The 20,579-nt window shown below is 43.8% G+C and overlaps 2 protein-coding genes across 3 annotated transcripts in view; one reads left to right on the top strand and one right to left on the bottom strand.

Moving 5' to 3' along the window:
• LOC119379167 (MMS19 nucleotide excision repair protein homolog) overlaps positions 1-4,515 on the bottom strand; it is a 105,098-nt gene extending 100,583 nt beyond the window's left edge. The window contains exons 1-4 of the mRNA XM_037648368.2: positions 4,390-4,515; positions 4,133-4,181; positions 3,969-4,072; positions 3,815-3,903 (exon numbers count right to left, since the gene is read on the bottom strand). Of these exons, the coding sequence (XP_037504296.1) occupies positions 3,815-3,903; positions 3,969-4,072; positions 4,133-4,181; positions 4,390-4,453 (306 nt within the window). The 5' untranslated portion in view covers positions 4,454-4,515. The remainder of the gene's footprint in view (positions 1-3,814; positions 3,904-3,968; positions 4,073-4,132; positions 4,182-4,389) is intronic.
• A 143-nt stretch (positions 4,516-4,658) lies between these two features.
• LOC119379169 (ubiquitin domain-containing protein 1) lies at positions 4,659-14,157 on the top strand. Of its 2 annotated transcripts, none has more exons than XM_037648370.2 (3): positions 4,659-4,877; positions 5,560-5,796; positions 12,644-14,157. In XM_037648370.2, exons 1-3 carry the CDS (start codon positions 4,796-4,798, stop codon positions 13,015-13,017), a joined length of 693 nt encoding a protein of 230 aa, XP_037504298.1. In that variant the 5' UTR covers positions 4,659-4,795; the 3' UTR covers positions 13,018-14,157. The 2 variants fall into 2 exon arrangements, with proteins under 2 accessions (XP_037504298.1, XP_037504300.1); XM_037648372.1 differs by having other exon boundaries at positions 4,660-4,877; positions 5,569-5,796.
• The last annotated feature ends 6,422 nt before the right edge of the window (positions 14,158-20,579 follow it).

The following is a 20,579-nucleotide window of genomic DNA, read 5'->3' as shown; positions in this document are numbered from 1 at the left end:
AAAAGCACGCGTAGCACAAGTAGTCCGTCTCACTGACAGTCACTGATCTTTCGGGCGTTAAACGTTCCTTCAAAGCATTTATGTCTAGGTCGGTAACTCCGCGAAATTTTGGCTTCTTTGCAATAATTAAAGGAGTACTGACACGGTTTTGAGACATCGCAAAAGGGACATTTTTTGCTTCGTTGGTATGCAGTGTCCACGCTGTCCACACACTGGAGTCGGAGAACACGTATAAAATATTTTAATTTGACTTTGAAGTTTTCGTCGCTGAGCATATGCAAGCCAGCCACACTGCAAGGACATTATCCCGACAAGTCAAGACAGTTCCTCCGAGTTCGCGAGTTCTGCGTCCTGCATGCAGCCTAAATCGTAGAAATCACTGTCAGGGTCACTGGACGACAATTCACTCATCGTTGTTTATTGCACCACGAGCAGATGATGGATTTCCCGCTAGTACGTCGCGAATTTCTGTATCTCCGTGACGTCACACTGCTATGAAACGACACTGAGAAGCCACCCCCTTGATATCGAAACCGAAAGTGTCTTTTTAAGGTGGCGCTAATTAAAATATATAGGATGCATCCCCAGGCACGACAATAGTCGTTTTAGGTTTCTCGACACCAGTATTTTTATTTAGAGCAACAATCCAAATTTTTTTTAAATTCGTGTCAGTACTCCTTTAAGCTTCTTGTGCTTCGAAAGGTAGTCTCCACAATAGACTCTTCAGAGCTATACTTTCTCGTCATGAGACGCACAGGAGGAGTAGAGTACGAGCAAAGCACAAGAACTATCCGCGCCGAATGAAGTGTGAACAGCGCACCGAACGCGCGGCCAGTTCACGCCGTCTGCTGCCGACATCTAATATAGACAAGCGCATCCGGTTACCAATAGTTTTGCTTTTCTTTCCTTTGACAATTCATATTTTGCTTTGCCACTGGAGCGCCATGTTCATGCTTTCCACTGATCGCAACTGGCGCAGCGCAGTTTCTGTGGCAGCAGCGTGCGTGAAGCGAGCGCTCATATAGCTCCCTTATAGAGTTTTCATCTTGCTTCCATCTCCGCCGCGTTATCAGCGCCTAGCTGAGATGCGAACAGAGGGCGGATAGAATAGCGAAGCTCCAGTGCACGTGCGTTCAAGTCACCCGAGAGGTGTTGCTGTTTTGAACTGAATCGGTCTGAGGGCGCGAGAACGAGCTCTCACTGCGCCGTCTCTTACAACGAGCATCTCGGGTGCGCGCGCGCCTACTCGGTAGCTCCGAGCTCGTGGCCGCTTGCAGTGACCAAATAATTTCAAAATTTACGTCTTCAGTGCCGGCGACACCTTTTTAGGTACCTGCTGACCTTTTAATAAAAAGAAATTCAATCCTGCCTGCATTTTATACACTTGCTGGGCAAGAAGTCGGAATTGCCCATCCTTGCCAAAGGGTCTCATTGGAGGGGCCGTAACTATTAGTGCAACGACATTATGCAACATGTTTTTAATGATTGTGAAAGCTGATGTGGAGGAGAATAAGTGGACAAAGTTTAAGAAATTTAAAAAATGGGGTTTTTTTTTAATTGTCGTCAGAAGTTTTCATTGTTCGGTGTTTTCTTGAAGTTAGCCCGATCATATCTCTTTACTGAAAAGTTATATAAATACAAGATTTGGCAGTTTGGTAGATAAGCATGCGAAGAACGTAATGCAGAATTTTTGTCGCTCTGCTACAAGGCTTTTTTGAGATAAAGACCTTCAAAGTAAAGGAAATTTTGCCGATTGGGCCATTTTTGAGGTTTTTTATAAAAACATCTACACTACGCATAAAAACTAAAAATACCTGAGCAGAAGCAAAAACATGCATATATTTAGGTAAATAAATTTCAGCTACCTAACTTTAATATATTTTGTGCAGTTCATAACGAAAGTTGGCCAAAACAGCAGAGCGGATGAGCGCTCCACTCCACCTCTTCGTCATTATTGATTTCCTGTGGTTCGAAAAAATTTTTGGCGGCAAAACAAATTGCGGATCTCTTCTTTCCACTCATCAGGCAATAATATATAAAATTTTCAAATAAATTTGAGAGGTCGACCAGCCATCGTTTGTTCGATCTTACGTGGAATCACCCTACAGTCTTTCTTTTAAAGGGATACTGAACAAAAATTTGAAAAAGCTACGAAAACACTTGCATTCGACTCGGACGACACGACTGTTCCTATAAACAGCGTTTATTTCACGAAATTTCGAGTAGTTGGCCGTATTTTTAGTGGATTGTGAGAGCGCGGCGGCTGCATGCCAGTGTGCTTGTCGACGGCCGTGACGTCAAATGCTCCAGCAAGAGGGGGGCAACCGGCACGCTCTCTCCTGCCCTACCACTTCCCTTTCTCCAACTCTCCTCTCAAGAACACCTTCCTGACCTTGAGAACACGTTTTGAGAGAGACGCGCGGTCAGCGCGGCAGCGGGTGGCGGCTTGCGATGTCGATTGGTAAGCGATTTTGCAACGAGCACGGCTGGTGAGTCAGTATCCGCCGAGTTTCGCGTCACTTCCTCTCTAGTTCGCGGCGCGGCCGCTAGACGCGTCAATTTGCGAAAAATGCATTAAATTCATTATTTTCTGCTAGTCTTTGGCTGAAATGAAGGTTGTTTCGACAAATTTCAGCACCCAATCTTTCAATTGGCCATTTATCTCGGCAGCAAAAATTTTGTTCAGTATCCCATCAAGGAATAAAATAATTTTTCAAGTTTCCCATTGACGGCAATGGGCAACTTCAATGACAAAGCCACCGTATGAACAAATGAGTTCACCTGTTTTCCTAAACTGGTTAACCTCCCTGCCTTCCCTTCTCTACTACTTCTTCTCTCTTTTTCCCTAGCTGACTGGCCATAAGTGGTGCAGCGTTACAACCTCAAAAATGAATAACTAGTGTTGGTCACCACCAATACGACACAAACGCAGCGCGGGCAACGATGCAGCATGGCCCGCGTCTCGCATAATTTTCATTTTCCCGTGCGTTTCACCCAATGCGGCGTGCGTTTGTATTCTGCTGTTAGTATCCTGAAGAACGAATGACGCATGGCATAATTGTCTAAGGCAGCACGCTGTGGAGCGAGGGGTCACAGGTTCGAATCTCCGGTCGCGCGCTTCGGAAATTTTTTCTTCTGAATTACTTTTATTTGTGGTTTTTATGTATGTATACATATATATACATATAGAGGACATGACGGCGACGGCAAAAATCCGCCGAGAGTATCCATATAATTGCTATCGCAATAATAGATAGATGTGGCGTTGCATCGAATGCGACCAGCGCCGTCACCGGCGAGTTCGGATGCCACAGCCATCCTGGAACGCAAGCGTCGCTCGGTCGGATGGCGGAGCATGTCGATGCGTCCCGATACGCATTGGAGCGCGTTCGATGCAACGCGTATCGGGACGCATCGACGTGCTCCGCCATCCGACCGAGCGACGCCCGCGTTCCAGGACTGCTGTGGCGTCCGAACTCGCCGGTGACTGGCGGTGCAGTCATCGGCCTGAGGCTTCACCGACAATAAACAGGGGGTTCTTTGGTATGGGGCTTGAACGCTTGTCTGCTGTCCTTTCTTTTGCTCGTCTCTCCCGACACGGTGGTGGTAACGGGACAAAGGTGGTAGTTACGTAGCAAACATGCTTCATTTTCATTCATGCGTGTTATATAAGGCGTCGCTGCCTATTATGGTGCCATGAGATGACACGTGCTCGGCAGCCGCCTCAGCGAAGTTCCATCAATGCGTCTTAACTGACGTGCACGAAACAACAATGCGCAACTCTCGCAAGGAGCTGTCATCGTAGTATACTCACTATTAGCTCATAAATGCCATGTACGACGGGTGGCACCATAACTGGATGGTCATCAAGCTTCCTCACAAAGAACTGAAGTAGAGTGGCAGCTGCGTTTCACAACGAAACCCAAATGAGAACTCAACATTTCGGAAACCAGCGCATTAAAACTTACTCTCTTGTCTTTGGAGGAATCTCTGGGGAAGAATTTGGACGACTTCAGAAATAAGTCTCACAGCAGCAGCCCTTCGCTCGTAGTCTCGGTGCGTCAAAACATGCCTGCGGGAAAACGGCACTTGCAGTTCGGGAACTTACCTTTCATCAGAAGTTGACTCTTACCCCATACTTTCAAGCATGTGCAGCAACTCGTCTTTATTTTCTTTGATCACTGCAATAAACAGTTACGAAACAAACTACTTTATTCGCACTGCGATATATTTGGCAACATTTCTCTTATATTCTCACAGACGCAAAACAGTATTGCACGCAGGAATAATAATAAAGCGATCAGCTAATCAACTTCAGTGACCATAACTGCCTACACATGATCAAGAACGAGTTAGCCTAGTTCTCTGTCAAATTTCTGATCACTATACCGTTCGCAAAATGGACGACTTTCTCTTTAAACTTGTCACTGTCATCCAGGAGAGACTCGTCCATGTCAGCAGAGCAGACGCTTGTGCTCCCGCTCCGAACGCTTCAAACATGTGCTTCCCGAGTTGCTGCACCGCACCAAATGTAGAGGCATACAAGCTCTAGAACAAACCGCGACATGATAAGTAGCCACCTATTTTTAAATTTATTTGTAGGAGAGTATACTTGTACAGATAATTTTTAAAACACAGTATTAAAAAAAAAGAAGGAACATTTCACTGCGGCACTGCGATGCACGGTGGTGTCCCTTGGGTCAGCTGCGCAGGATTGAGGGGATGGCAGTTGCTAGAAAAACTATGCTTCCATGAATGTTAGAAGTAACAATGTTTGTTGGCGTAAAGTATTACGATGGGCGGTTGCATTGGCACCAGAAACAGTAGACCATCATCCGGTATCGAATCCACCGATGAAACTAACTTGCAACAAACTGGTATGGACTTCATTGTTTGGTCTGTTATGGTAGTTGCAGAAAGAGGTAATTCACGTTAAACGTTGTTTTCCGCCTGCTCTATGAGCTGTGTCGTGTGCCGGGCAAGACTGGTTCGCTCAAATACCAAGGAAACACTGTTAATGCAGTACGCGGTTTCATTGCCGAAGTGTAATCGGAAGTTGTATTGCCAGTGGTTTAGTTTAACCCTAAATATTGAACTAAAGTTGACACCAGGTCGATTTCGGTGAGGTCGCTTAAACGATTTCTGTGATGTCACTACTTTTACTTTCATAACTAACAGTTGTGCTGCGGTAATGTTGGGTCTTGACTTCCCATTTGTTTTGGGGTGGCTGGGCGCACTTTTATTTCTAAGCACAAAGCGCCTGTGTAGCGCGTCCTAGTTCCGTGTCCCATTCCTTTTACTTATATCTGATACTTGGAGCGCTGCTAGACTAGATTCGCGGCTCCTTGAATAGAGTTTCGATTTTTTTTTTTTCGCGGCTTGTATTATTTGCTAAGGTCTTCAAGGCGCGCACGTTGTTCGGCCGTTTGTAGTAGAGCAACGCACCACTCGTAAATCGATTACGAACACTGCAGGTGCGTAGTAGTGTATTGGTGGCGAGCGCTCTTAAGGTGCGCAGTACACGTTCAGCTTTACTTAGAAGTGCATTAATTCTTATAGTTTCTATAGGAAAGAACCAACCGCTCCGACATGAGAAACCACGGTGGAAAAGTGATGTGCCGCTCATGGAAGGCCAGCTGCGCAGTAAGCGGGACGAGTTCTGGGACACCGCACCAGCCTTCGAGGGCCGTAAGGAAATCTGGGATGCCCTCAAGGCGGCCGCTTATGCCGCAGAAACCAACGACTTCACTCTCGCGCAAGCCATCATTGACGGAGCCAACATCTCTCTCCCAAACGGTACTCCACTCTGCTACTGCGACGCTTTCAATCTCAGATCTGCGTGTTCTGCGCATTAGATGTTACTGCAATGGTTCAAAGCAAGGTATTGGAGGGCTTCATATGTACTTGGAACTGCAAAAGTGGTATACAACAACCATACGCAGTGCTAACAGCCGACTTTTATTGGGACAAAAGATTTTTATATAAAGACACAACAGGGCCTTGTTGATAACATACAAAAAGCATAAAAAATGTAAAGATATGGGAATATAGGGAAAGAAGGGAAGATATGGGATGCATGACGCTATGTGTGCATGACAAAAGCGGTTCTCTTGACAGGTTAAGGGTACTTTACATGCTACGATTGCAACGAAAAATATAGCTCTGTTTGCAACCACCGCTAATGGCAGTTTCATTTCACATGGCGCGATTTTCGCTCAACTGATGCAGCGCACAAGGTTGCTTGCTGCCGTTCTTTGTGGCAAACAGTGCATAATCTTTCAAACGTATTGTAAACGTGTGATGATATTAAGTTTTCATGAACGTTGGCAAAGTGCACGCATGTTTTGTCATTTAAAAACACTTTCAGACCTAACCAAACTAATTTTAAATTGCTTGAAGCAGTTTCGACGAGTCCCAACCAAAAAGTCACCCTGCCGCTGTGAACAGAGTGAAAAACTTGCAGTGTGTTGGTCGCTCGCCGCTGACCGTTCCGGCGAGAGCGATCGGCTGTTTTTCTGCTGTGAGCAAATTTGCAGCCTCGAAATCACTGTTTTGCGTCATGTGAAACTGCCTTTAGTCAATTGGGTTTCCACTTGGGCTTGTTGGTGCTGCATCAAGACGAGTAGTGTTGGGCATAGGATGGGACAAAGCAAAGAACATGATGACAAACACATAGCAAGTCATGTGTTCTTTCCTTTGTCCTGTCCTATGCACACTACTTCTCGTCTTTAGTCAATAGATACGTTTTTTTTAGTGTTTTTTTTCCCCTGATGAAATGCATGGTGGGCTCACACATTCATCATTCAACTATGCATTTCTGTGGGCCTCGATTTTGGCAGTACTTGTATGCCTCTTTTGTGTCCTCATCCTTCACTCTGTCCTCTAGTTCAAGAAGTCCAACCAACTAGCCGACACATTCAGTTTAATAACACAGACACAGAAGTCCTAGACACAAGCACTTGTTTGAAGTTTAAGGCGCGAAGTGGCGCTCTGTGTGTGTGTTCCTTATCTTCGTCCGTGTCTTATTCGCTCCTTAAACTTCAAATATGTTACACCAACAAGCCCAGTCTGCCATTCTTACAACATATAAGCACTTGTTGCGATTGTCATCGTTTTCTGTGTCCGTTCGAACTCTTCTACTATGAATTGTGCATCTTCTACTATGAATGTCATGCCACAGATGAGTTCATCTGTGGCATGACATCGGATGCTTTTATGAGGGCCCTGAATTTTCAAAAGAGTTCTTATTGACCTCTGAAATAATGTCATCGCCTTCTTGGCAGGAAGTGAATTAGTTTGAGATTTGTGCTGCCATTGCTGTTTAGATTATCATGCATCTAAATAAGGAAGTGCACTGTGTATATAAGACACAATCAAATGAACCCAACTGTCAATTAGGGCAGGAAAAGCATAGGGGCCATTAATTGTTGACCTTAGCTGTAGTGTATTAATAATGAAGGTTGTGGGTTCAGATCCTACCGACGGATAGGGTGATTTTTCGTCCACTGTAATTCACTGCAATTTACGTCATTAATACACTACAGATAGAGACAATTCCCTCACCTAATTTAATTATCTGTTGGATTCATTTAGTTGTGTCTAACAAAGAAAGGAGCCCCTCGAAAAAGCTCCCCTTCTTTCGTTCAGTGTGTATAAGGTATGTTTGCACTCAAATGGCAATAAATGTCCTCACTTTCCGACATATAATAATCACTTTGGGTGTCTATAATACATATAGACATATAATAATCACTCGGGTGTATAGTCCAAAAGCTGTGTGAAAATTATCCTTGCAGAAGGACCGACATTTTCATAATTGTCAGCATTGACGACATGTTCTTACTCTTTTTGTTAATTGAAGGTTTTAACATCTCCACTTTCGCAAAAAAAACTGGCAAGTCTCAAAACACTCTAGATAAATTAGTATACAGCCAGTTCTGGTTTGTCTTCCCAGCGGGATGCGCATTTTAGGAGACCACGACACAATATGTGGTCATGTCAGTGTTACATATATTCCTTTAAGGGGAGATGCTACTCGAAGACACTTTTTATGCTGATTTCAAATATATAATTAGTTTTCTTGCAAGTTGCATACTTTTAGTTCTGCAACATGACAAAGTGAAAAACTGAAGCATTTTGCCCCCCCTCTTTTCAGACCTAAACTTCAATAATTTTTTACAAATGATAGTTCATAATGTTTCAAATAAAGTGCGGAATGCAAATAACTAATTAGGAAGTCCATACAAAATATGTATTAGACGTGAAAAATTTTAACGTTGGAAGTTCATATTTCTCCTACCCTAGTAAAAGTTTACATAACTTTTTTTTATTTTATAATAAGAATATCGAAACTTAAACAAGATAATTGCATTTCTCGTACTTTGGAAAAACTTTGGGAAAAATTTCATGCAGATCTGAGCACCAGAAGTACCCGAAAAAGGAGGGGCACATTGACAAAGATGGCAAAATTCGTGTTTTGAGAAAAACGAGTTTTAAAGTCAAAATTGCATGTTTATTTATCAAAGATGTCATTGAATGCAACGAAATTTGTACACAAGAAAGAACAATCCTCCCTGTAGTGGCCACTGCCATTAAAATGCGCCAGCGCCATAGGTTTGGCCCTCACGGCTCTTTCGAGCTGACTCCTCGACAAGAGATTTTTTCTTCAGCGCACGCCGACGGGCCCTTGCTTCTCCTGTTAGTTTTTGAGACATTTTTTTCTGGCGTGTGCTGTCCCGTGATGTGCCAAGAGCAACCAGATCATGAGACGGGAGCACGCCAAGCTCTTCCAGAACACGTTCAAAACTGGAGTGCCCTCGATTAAACCAACATGTTCAGTGCTGTCATATCAGCAATCAACGAAGACTCGTCGTCCTGCGATTTTTCTTCGTCTTCGAAGAGTCCGATCTTTTTCTGGGAGGCACTCACATATTCAAATGCTGCGGCAAACTCGTCGGACGCATCGGCGTCACTGCCACTACGCCTTGCGGCAGCAGACGATCTTTTCGTGGTTTGAGTGTTCGGCTTTGATTTGCGCCGGCGTCCTCGAAATTTGTGCGTCGCGTGAAACTTCACAGGCCGGTGTCCGCGCTTCCTACGGCTTTCTTCATCCATAACGGATAAGCACTCGAGAAAAGCGTTGTTCAGCTGCGCTGCTCGACGAGACACGGATCCTGCAAGTAGGCTTCACAGCACACGCGGGCGCGCAGCGGCCAATGGCGGCTCCCGATCCGTACCACGTGATTTAAAGCCAGTCGCGGCGCTCGAAGAAGGCGGCAAAAGCGTGCTTCTCTTTATTATTTCTTGCGCTGCAGCAGCGCGGGAAACCGTTGTTATTTGAAGAGTGAGGCTCGGCTCTTCGCCTCATGCGGTCGACAATGGTGAGCGGCGACGCATTATCAGCGGCAACGTGCTCGAAGATGACACACTTTCGGCCTTTTGACAGCCACCTTGTGCTCTTTAGACGCAATTTTAAAGCATTTCCAGTTGAGTCTCGACATTGATTTTTTTTTTTCAGAACAGTAGAGGTACTAATCTTAACAAAACAGGCGAAAACAAAAAATCGATAATTTTTTAGAAAACTTGAGTTTTTCGACCCGCATCTCCCCTTAAAACAGGAACGAAAGCATGTTCCTCATTCCTTTCCAGTATTGAAACGAGTTCCCGTTACAAGTTCCTTTAATGCAGAAGGAATGCATTCCATTTATACTTCAAACATTAGAACGTGTCATTACATCGTTACATTTTTTTTAAAAATAAAATATAGTTTCAGATCATCCTGAGGCAAAATAAAGGAAACAGTTTAAAGGGACCGACAACCGCTTTTTCTCGAGCCATTTTTTTACGGCGCGACAGAAAGCTCACCCCTCGCAGTGTTTGTAGCTGCAGTAGTTAATCCCAAAAGCACGTAGTAATTTTACAAGCAGTATTTTTCGATCTGAAAGGCTCTAAACACGGACTTAGCTTTCCTCCAGCAACGCTGAGGATTGATAGCGATGCCGCCAGCCCTTCTCGTGATTTGTGAAAGCTATCGTTCTGCTTTCGCAGGAGTTCCTGTAGCTATGCTTAACCACCTTTATTTAGAGCTTTTCAACTATTTTTGAGAATAACAAGCTGTTACAGTGAGATGATGTGGCATTATACACCTTCCCTGTATTTGTACCGCGTTGTGTGCGCATGCGTCCAAGGTTGCCTGCACCTGTGTCATGGGTGGCTTGTCCCGGCGTCGTTACTCTCTCGATGCACGAGCCAAGCCAAGTCATCAAAAACGTCGCTACGCATATGCGTGGCTGCGCCCAGTAACAGCGCACGTCATTTCTGAGACGAAGTGTAGGTAGCAAAACTATGTCGCTCCAAAATTTTAGCAACCTGGAAACTGCGTGCACGGTTGCATGAGCACGCTGAAAAGTTGCTCAAGACGTGCTGACGAACCATTACATCACGCGAAGGCAGCGCCACTTTAATGCATACTACTAACGCAGGCCTATATGTACATTTTTATGGAGTAATACCTTTTAATATAAAGAAACGAACAATATTTCAATACTAACAAAAAAATCTTCGACCGCGTACAGCAATCAATGGTCACGTGGCCGGGTGCACCGGATCGTTCATGTTCTAGGTGCCAGAGGGGCATATAAACAGTGGCCATATAAAGTGTCATTAAGCACAATTTCTTGCTCTGTGAGAAAGATTCTGCTATGCAGTTGAGACATTGATGCTGCTTGAGTGTAGAATTTTAACATCTATTATAAGTCATAACCGTGTTGTAACAAGTATAAGGTATTGAATGCCATAGATCTGTGGAAGGGCTCCATCATTAGAATACAAAAAGCCATGTCCTCATTCACTGTTTTGCCAGTATTTTTTATACTTGTCTTTTATTCTACTCCAAGTAGTAAGATATTTGGACATCTTATGTGTTATGTAAATATAGAGCATTTTTGGGCGGTTGTACTGTAAGATAATTTTAACCTTTGAGGGTCAAATTTTTTCACAAAATGCACTCCAAAAATGTGTATTTTTTTATTGCTGAAATAAATTCTTCAGACGATTCTATATCGGAAAAGAATTGTCTAAAATTTTTTGCGTAACCATAAAGTGACAAAAAAAATCATTTTTGTTGTTACATACACATGGCTTATTCGTAAGTAACATCAAGCAAAGTCCTAAAAAAAACACTTATACAATATTTTATAAATAAAAATTATGCGTTGTATTAAACATAGCTCACAGACATACAAAAATACACTTCGGGAATAGTCGACATCGGAAGAATCTCCGCTCGACTTACTAGCAACAGAGCAATCGGTGCGCATTTTCACAGCGTAAGCGAACTGCGTAAGTGAGCACACGGAAGAAAATGAGTGAAAAAGCTATAATAATCCTTCGTCTTATCGCCAACGAGACGGAATTATTTTTTCAGAGTCCCCAAAACAGGAAACACAATCACGGCAGCATTGTTTGTGTAATTTAGCACTGCACGGAAACAGATGCAATCGCACCCCAGGGAGCAATAAACGAAAGAGTAATAAGCAGTCACGCTTTGAGAGATTAGAAACCAGGCAGCCATCAGCATTGCGGGCGCGAGAAGCGATAATTACCCGAAGGACGAAACTGAAACCAGCCGAACCGTCGACATCGGAACCGCGCACAGGCGCTCAGATGTGCAAGCGAAAGCCGGTGCGGCGCTTGGGAGGGAAAAAAAAAAGGACGAAGAGACATCGGCGCATGCAAAAAATTTCACGTATTCCCGAAGTGGGACAGCACATGCCAAGCAAGAGAAATCATCGAAAAATGTGCGCGTTTTAAACATACAGGCAATGTCGTACATGTACGGCATAAACCTTCAAAGGGTTCACTTGCACTGCCACTGGGTCTGTGGACCCACTGTGGTGGCTGATGGTTATGGCATTGCACTGCCAAGTACTAGGTCACGGATTTATTACGCTGCTATGGCTACATTTCTGTGGGGGGAAATGTGAAAATGCTCATGTAATTATATTCAGAAGCATATTCAGCAGTTGGTACCATATGCTGTCTTTGTAATTTATTCCCCAGAAATAAAATAATTGGCCAAGTCAATAAGTTCATTTTCCAGAGTTGCCACAGTGTCTCCATTGCTTCATAATGAGCTTGCATGGTAACTGGAACAATGTATGTATTCGAGCTAGTTGGTACTCTATACTCGAGCGCTGTTGAGCGCAAAGCTTTTGGACACAGATAGGCACTGTCCGTGTCTACTTCATCCTTCGTCCGAAGGTTTTGCACTTTATTAACGGTGCTCAAGTATAGTAAGTGGAGGCTCTAGTGTCAGTAAGAGAACTGAGTGGCCTTGGCATTCTATTCAAGATTGTCCTGGACTGTTAGAAACTCTTTCAGAAACCATTTAAAGTGTTCCATGTAAGTAGAAACAACTGGTGTATTTGTGCGCTAAGCAGCTTTTGGAAAACGTGTTTTTGCCAAGCGTGTGCGCTGGTTCACATAATCCTAAATCGTATGTACGTAGCAGAATGATACCGCGGAATGCTAGCTGGTGCCCTGTCCCCTTGTTTTATGTAGGTGTCTAGATTTACTGATCAGCTTTTGTGTGCAGACATGATTAGCAGTGACCATGAATATTGGCTTCGCTTTATTCATGCAGGGACCTTGCTTGACTGCTACGATGAGCTAGGCAACCGGTACCAGCTGCCTGTCTACTGTCTGAGTGCACCAGGCAACCTGGTGGAGGATGCAAGTGACGCTGAGTCACCATCACCAGAGAGCGAGCCATGTGCGGGTCATGAGATACTTCTCAAGTTGCGCCTCTCTACCACAGGAAAGGACACCAAGATGGCTGTGCGCACGGGTGAGACCATCCTGGCGGCGAAGCGGCGCTTGGAGGACCTTGAGGGCATCCCAACCAGCCACCAACGTTGGTTCTTTGGGGGCAAGCTGCTCTCAGATCGGACGCGTGTCGATGAAGCCAAGCTGCAAATGGGCTTTGTTGTCCAGGTAGCTGTGGCCACTCCAAGTTAGTGCCCCCCTCCCCCTTGCGACCACTGTGTCCGGGAACCCCTGCTGCACAAGACTGACAGAGCACAGCACGCCAGCACATTGGTGCCTGTGGGTGCACTGCCCAGCGTGTGTTGCACCAGCACCTCTACCGTGTTTGAAGAAGCCCAGTGTGTTTGAGCACCCTTCCTGTGCAGTGGTTCGGACAAGGGCAAGATCTAGGGGACACAGAGCCTTGTTCTTAAGAACATTTAGTCCATTTTTTAACTTAATGCCGTATGTAGCTCTGAGTAGTTGAATCAGCTCATATTGACCAAAATTGACCCTGCATGCCAGCTGCAGCCATTTTTGCTGCACGAAAGTCCAGAGGAGTATGTTGCCCTGGTCTGTGTTAGTGAGGAGTCAAGTGGTGCTCACTGCACGCTATGCCTAGGCATGCAACCTGAGTGGAATGAATGTTGTTTTCAGAATTACCAGCACCTTTGATTTGCGATGTCCTGGTTTGGATTGAGTCTGTTCAACCTTTCCAAGGACTGCAATCAGCACTGTAGCCTTCAGTGTTGCAGGTGCGTCAGTGCAATGGCCTGGACCAGGAAGTGGACAGAGCCTTTGGTTTTAGCTGCTACTTTTTAAGATTTTACAGCGCTGCTAGTTGTGAATTGTCTATTCAGCCTGATTGAAGCAAATATGTAGTCAAGGCAGTTAGAGGATGCCCAGCAACCATGTCGTAAGGCTCCTTTCTGCAAGAGCCCTTAATTGGCTCCTTATGCCATGTTGTGTTGTGGCATATCTCTGAAATGAATCATTTCTGATAATCATTTTATGCATGTCTTAGTGCCCATGTTGACTAGTGGCACAACTGTGCTTGAAACGTGATAGAATTTGTTTAGTTTTTCTTCCTAGGCTTATTGCTATTTTAATGCTTTTAAGGATGCATTTATGAAAAGTCATTTTGTTTGCTGTACATATATGTATATATCATATACAACTAATGCCATTTGTATTTGCGTATACAAATAGTCTGCTTTTGATATAAACCTTTATTTGAAAGCGCCTACCAGGCAGATTTATAGGATGACACAAATTTAGTTCAAGATTTTATGCGCGTGTACTTTGTGTTTGCCTGTTAAAAGACACAAATAAAAACATCCTATCTTTGTGCAATGCCTGTCTGGTTGTGTAGACAGCTTGTAATCAATTTGCAGTCATTGCTGTCATGTGACAGTGTGCAGAATGTCCCTTTTAGTATGCTGCAATTTACCTTCATCTGTCAATCAAACTGTATAATGTTGTGGCAGTGTGGAGAGTTTGTGGAATTTTTTCACCTAGTCAATCCTTTTATTTTGCAGCCAGCCTGACAATGCAAAATTAGAGTATGTTCAGTACAGGGATGCAACAGCTGCACCACTTGCGCCATTTTGATACAATTTAGTTATTCTGCGCCGAGATGCGCCAAAACCACGATGTTTCTCGAAATTGCGCCACGCTGCGCCAAAACGCCCCCGGTAACCGCAAAATTTTTCGGTTGCGCTAGTTTTAGCCTCGTTTTAACGCAAAACGAAGCCCGTATTGGCGACCTAATGTTGGGAGAAGCACCAGAGGCACTTTCATCCAATCCAATTCGACCCAGTGGCGCTTGACTCAAACAGGACGTTAATCTGTTCCGGTGTGTTTGCTGGTGGGCCGGTGGGCCTAAATGAAGTTTTTACTGCTGGTTCAAACGCTGCTTTACAGGGTCGTTCAGCATGAGCAAAGGTGAACGCCCATTTAATGTGGAAGCACCACATAAAGAATGTTAGCTGACAAACGAGCCGTTTGACACGTGCTGCATATCTTAGTGGGGATGTCGTTATTGTTTGGTGGATTCCGGTTCAACGCTGCCTTTGTTCAAATAGCAGTACTCACGTGCACGAATTCGCGGGTCGTATGGTCAACTTCCCTGTTTTTTCTTGCGTTCTTTCTTTCTCCAACTCATTTTCGTCACCGCTTTGCAGAAAAGAAAGCAGCTCGCTGTTATTTCGTTTCCCGTTTCTCTTTGTGTGCATGAGCGCGTGGGGGGGGGATGGACATATAAACACCGGACTTAGTGTTTTCTCTTGAACTATATACACATATGGCGGCTCTCTTTAAAATGGACTTTCTCCTTGAGATCTTTTTAGCAGGGCGGAATCAGCGCATCGGTGCTGAATGAAGTGGATTGCAACAGTGACGTGATCAGCCAGTGGCGTAGGCCAGGTGTAAAGGACCTTGGTGCAAATTCACCAATGCACAAGGCCTTACTGGTTTCCGGAGAATTCACTGGCATTATTCAGCATGTTATGCACTGAAAACATGATTGTGGTGGTGACATCGAAATGTTTGCATATATTTTTTTGTTACTGTTCCAAAAGCAAGCTTTGTTTGTGAAGCTGCTCCAAATTTGGAATTTTGAGCTCCAAAACGGAGTTTTTTTTTTTCCCGTAACCTGCTCCAAAAGAGAGATTTTCCTGCTCCGAAAATTGCTCCAAATCCTATTTTGGCTGTTGCATCCGTGTCAGTAGACAAAATGCATTAGTCTGTGGCATGCTTTTTTCCCCCCCCCATAGCTTCATGTCCTGCCTTAAAGCCCATGATAAGATAGCGGATATAAAGCACTCTTGAGCACAAAAGTTGCTGCTCATTGGTGTTTACAAAGTTATTTTGCTTTAACAATTGCCACAATTTCTGAAATATGATTGACTGAGGAATCGGCGTACCTTGAAAATGTGCGGTAGTGCTGCTGCATTCTGCCTGGGCCTTGCTCTTCTTTTGTCACCTACAAAGGGTTCCTGTGATTGGCGCTTCATTAAAGTGGTGATTGAACCAATTTTTATGGCACCTGTTTTTCTTTTCTTTCTTTTTCAACGGAAAGTTTACCAATCACGCAGCAGTCATGCAGATTGTGCTGGGGTACACATGTTTTATCCATATTTTTCTAGTATTTGCTGTGTGGATGAAATCATGTGCTGGAAACTGTGAAGTGAGTGCATTAGTGATTATACACACTCTTCTGGGAAGCAGGCAAGTGCATACCTAGCTGTAAGAACGTTATATTTCATCAAGGCAATGTTGCTGCAGTCTAGTTTCATGAAGTGTTGAATTGTAGATAGCTTCACTTCGGGTACTTGCATAAGGAACGGCGTGTGTGCTGCCGTGTAATGCCCTAAGGACACCATGGCCAGTAATGGGTCTGCCATTCCACTTGTTACCATCAAGGCAGTGCTGCTTTTCAGTGCAAACTTTTTTTCCCATTACTCTCTCTCCCAAATAACATATTACTTGTTTTAAACGTATGATGTTCCTTGATCTAAGTACTCAAATAATTAATCATTTGGGCTCCTTGTTGCCATAATTGCTTAGACCTGTCGTATTCATTACTGAAACTCTGTTAACTGGTTCATAAGCTCTAGAATTTTGTCATTCGAAAACTGCATGCACTGACGATAAGTTCAGTTATTACGACAGCTGTACATTGTTTTTTTCCTTCACTTTTTTCTGCATCCAGTCTATTTGAATAGCATCACTTGAGTTGAATTGTTTTGCGTTACGTAGATATTGTTTGCAAGAAAAAGCGATGCAATTAATTCACTAATTATATTAAATTCTGAGACAGACTGTAATGATAAGCAAAATGGACAATGAATCGGCTTGGGTTCTTCATTGCCCACGAATAGCACAAAAAGTGCTGGCTAACATGAACCGAGTGTCACATTTAAATCTGGTCATTATACACAGACTAAAGGCACCATTTTAATTATTTTTTTTCCCCCAGATTTAGAGTAGATGTCTTGTTCTAGCAGGATACAAATCCTCACGAACAAGGCAAGCAGTATTGAAATGCGAGCACCAATGCAAGTCTGCTGGTTCTTTGTGTCAGGTGTTTACATGTTTCCACCTGCTCCTTTAGTTCATTCTTTGTTGAGCGCAAGATGGATTAACATAAAGGTATACGTGCGTTCTGTGTTACGCAAAATGTTTGTGACCACACACAGTGACCAACTAGCCTTTGGACCTCGCCAATGTCGGATAAGTGCTTCTAGTGGCTGATGCAGTTCGACGGGTCTCGTTGTGCATATTGTTTTGGTCGCAGTGAACGTGGGACTATGTTCATGCATCGTCATGCTTCCTCTGTGCACATATAGGCTCTTGAGATTTGCTTCTTTGAAACACATTACAATGCACTAGTTTAGCACGCAGCCAGCGAATGAACCTGTGAGCCCAACTCGGTGAACCTGTCATGGAATCCCATTTTGTTTCTTCAAATCATCATTGCAAATGTATTTATAAAGAAAAGGTATCTTTAATCATTTTGAATTTACTATTAACAGATGCATGTGCCAGTACAAAGTACTTCTTTTTCTTTGCTGTCAAATGAGCTACAGTATCGTTGCGAATTGTCTTATTTTGGCACTGGCAGCACATAGCAGGGTGGTAGGCAAAGTTGCAAACGAGTTCATCTGCAAAATACATGACGTTCAAGCATCTTTATTGTGTATGCATACTATATAATAGTCAACTCCTTTGGTTTTTAACACTATACCTTCAGCGGTCACCAAGCTGGGCACAATAAGCTTCCAACAGCACAATGTTTCCTAACAATGGTGCAGTGTCGCAAGTAAGCTGTGAACATAAGCCAGCACAGGAATGGAGTCAAAATGTCCCTCACATGCAGCGCTTGGAAGATATGCGTAATAGTATAAGGCAGGGGTCTCAAAGGGGCCGTGGGCCGGCTTTCGCTTGTGGTCCGGCCTGCACATGACCGTCTTCGTCCCATTTTTTAAAAAATATTTTCTTAACTTCGTTCATGAGCGTTCCATCATTGCTGAATGGTACTACCATTATTTTCTCGTCTATTGCAATTAATAGCACTTTGTTTCGGTAAGCTACACAGATGACCAATCGCAAGCCTTTTTTTTTTATTGAGCCACCCCATGCGGTAACCACGTGCTTGTAACAGAACTGTGGAACAAAAGTTCTATTGTAGAACAGGGATCCAGATTTTCGTCGTTCCGGAGATTGGTATCGATATGTTTCTTAAATCCTGACGTCACATTTCTTTCAGAAATGAAATGACCCATATGAATGAAAGGCCTTCTTTCAGTGGCAACATATGCAAATGAAAGGCCTTCTTTCAAGTGGTAACATTAGGTGACATTTTGTTTACTCTCCCCTCCCCTGCTCCAGCTTTCACTCTCCTGGCCCTTCCGGGATAAAATTTCGTGACTACGGCCCACTGGCTGAGGTGAGCTTGGGACCCCTGTTATAAGGAATTGAATCAGCGCATCAAAGCAGTTGAAAGAAGTGCTCTATAATATGCTCCATATTTCTATCAAATAGGCCCAGCAGAATGATGCACAGTAGGCAGGAGTGAAGCGCTGGGAGATGCGGGAGTCCAGTAACAAGCATAAAAAGAAAGCATCACATGGGCTCTTGCTATCAGTACAGTACAGTGCCAAGGAATTTTTTTTTTTTTAATGTGCTTGACATCGGATCAAATAACGGAGAGCCACAGCCAGGACCCTCAAACAGAGAGGCAGAATACAAAGGGCAGTGCCACAGTGCTTCTTGAAATCGCCATATCAAAGGTGGCAGAGCAGCTTGAAAGAAAGAGGATCACGAGTCTGGCGGACTTATCAAAAATATGTTAGCATTAGATTACTCTTGCTTGCGAAAACTGAGCAGCGTCTGTCAGTTACCTCAGCATGGGAGAGGAATAATGAGTGGGAAGGAGGAGGGAAATGAGTGGGCGTTATAATGCCAAACCTTAGAAGCCAATTGGAATACAAGTAGCACGTTGTTGTCACTTTCTTGGCTTGGTCAATGGCGGTCATGTCGTTCTGCACTTTGGTTCAATTCTCCCAATTCTTCTATTCCTTTCTGCCCCTACCCCCTTCCCTGTTTGCACCGGAATGCGCTGGGACGTATTTAAAACGCAAGACACTCTGAAATGTATCTCAGTTACAGCAAAAATACTCCTTTTGGAGTATCTTCAAGATACTAAAATGCATTGAAAAGTGCTTATTAAGATAGGGTAACTTGAGAAGAGCAGTTAACTATTGTAACAATGTAGGATCGATGAGGACGTGGAGAACCATAAAGAAATACACCTTATCAGTCATCAAAAAGACGTCTTTTTCGTCCCTGCCCTGCCCCAAGAACACTTGCTCTCATAGGTGTGCGCAGGGTTCCCCTTCAGGGGGGGGCGAAGGTTCGTCGCAGCCCCCCCCCCTCCCAATTATGTCAATGTATGGCGCTGACATTGCACCCCCCCGAATCGCAGCGTCCCCCCTCCCTATTATGTCAATATGTGGGGCTAACTTTGCGACCCCCCTTTTAGGTGAATAGGGGGTGCGGCCGCCCCCCCTGTGCGCCCGCCTATGCTTGATCTGTTTCAATGTCGTTGACGCCACTGTGTACAGGTATGAACTAGGTAGAGTGATCTAGAATAGTGGGAGAGTGGTCAAAGTGCCGCCCTCCACGTCAGGCTTTTACAGTGATCTGCCGTGCCACGGAGCTGGTGGATCAGTATTTAAAGTCTCTGTGTACGGCTCCAACAAATGAAACCAACAGAAAATTAAGCCAAGGAAAGCACAGGAGACTATTTGTTGTTTTAATTGTAGTGTTATGATTGTGACCTAAATTGAAAAGAATTAAAGTGGGCGAAAAAGCACCCCGTATCTTATTGCTCCATAGAATAACTTTAAAAGCGATAACTGGTAAGCGGTTAATAAGACGTTTGGAATACTGGCGGAAATATAAAAACAGAAATGAGATTTATAGAACAGCTTCACTACAGGTGCAGGTAGCAGTGCATGAAACAGAATCTTACATTGTATGAAGGAAAAAATCTTGCATGGGAGATAAAAAGGAGCGCATACGGGAAACGAGAAAATTAAGGGGTGACATCGTGCAGTAAACACAATTTGATTTTGGGTTGCGAGCAGGTATGAGTTTTGTTGTGTGTAGATGTGCATTACATAGAAAAGAAACCAACGTCTAACACACACTCCATTTCGGTGCAAGTTCGAATGCTCTGAAAGTGCCCCATTGAAAGACGCATATTTAGAGGTCGCCTACAGTTACAATTACAAATACACATAATTAAAACATCATGTGGAAAAAACTAAACTTCTTTACAATGTACACCTTTTATTTTTAATAACTCTTCCCATGAAAAATCTCCAATGTCGCTTCATTTTCGCAATGTCATTACGAATAGTTCTCAGTGGATGAGATTACCTAGTGCATATGATTATAACAAGTAAACTCATACGCATGGAACTTAAACCTGAATAAGAAATTTTGCTGTGCCTTTACCAGCCAATCAACAAAACTAATTTCGTGTAAATACTGTAAATTGTGTTACATCCTTCTTACTGGCAGAAGGGAGATGAGACAGAAAAAGGAGTATATATCTCTTCTGTGGTAGTTGCATGCGTATTCCAGCAAGCATGTACCAACTAGCCCAACAACAAGTATTATTTACATCCTTCTTTTTGTGTCCCACTCAGTTCATTCATGGTGTAAGTACACTTACCAACTAGTGTTTGTACATTTACCAATTAGCC

The sequence above is a fragment of the Rhipicephalus sanguineus genome, chromosome 1, assembly GCF_013339695.2.
Source record: "Rhipicephalus sanguineus isolate Rsan-2018 chromosome 1, BIME_Rsan_1.4, whole genome shotgun sequence".
NCBI lineage: Eukaryota > Metazoa > Arthropoda > Arachnida > Ixodida > Ixodidae > Rhipicephalus > Rhipicephalus sanguineus.
Note: the sequence above shows the minus strand (reverse complement) of the source record. Positions and strands in the feature narration are given on the sequence as shown.

Excerpts from the sequence above, each read along its gene's own strand:
- LOC119379169 (XM_037648370.2), top strand. The coding sequence starts at position 4,796 with ATGGGCGGTTGCATTGGCACCAGAAACAGTAGACCATCATCCGGTATC. Across the intron at positions 4,878-5,559 it reads AACTAACTTGCAACAAACTG|TTTCTATAGGAAAGAACCAA; the intron begins GTATGGACTTCA and ends TAATTCTTATAG. Across the intron at positions 5,797-12,643 it reads CAACATCTCTCTCCCAAACG|GGACCTTGCTTGACTGCTAC; the intron begins GTACTCCACTCT and ends TTATTCATGCAG.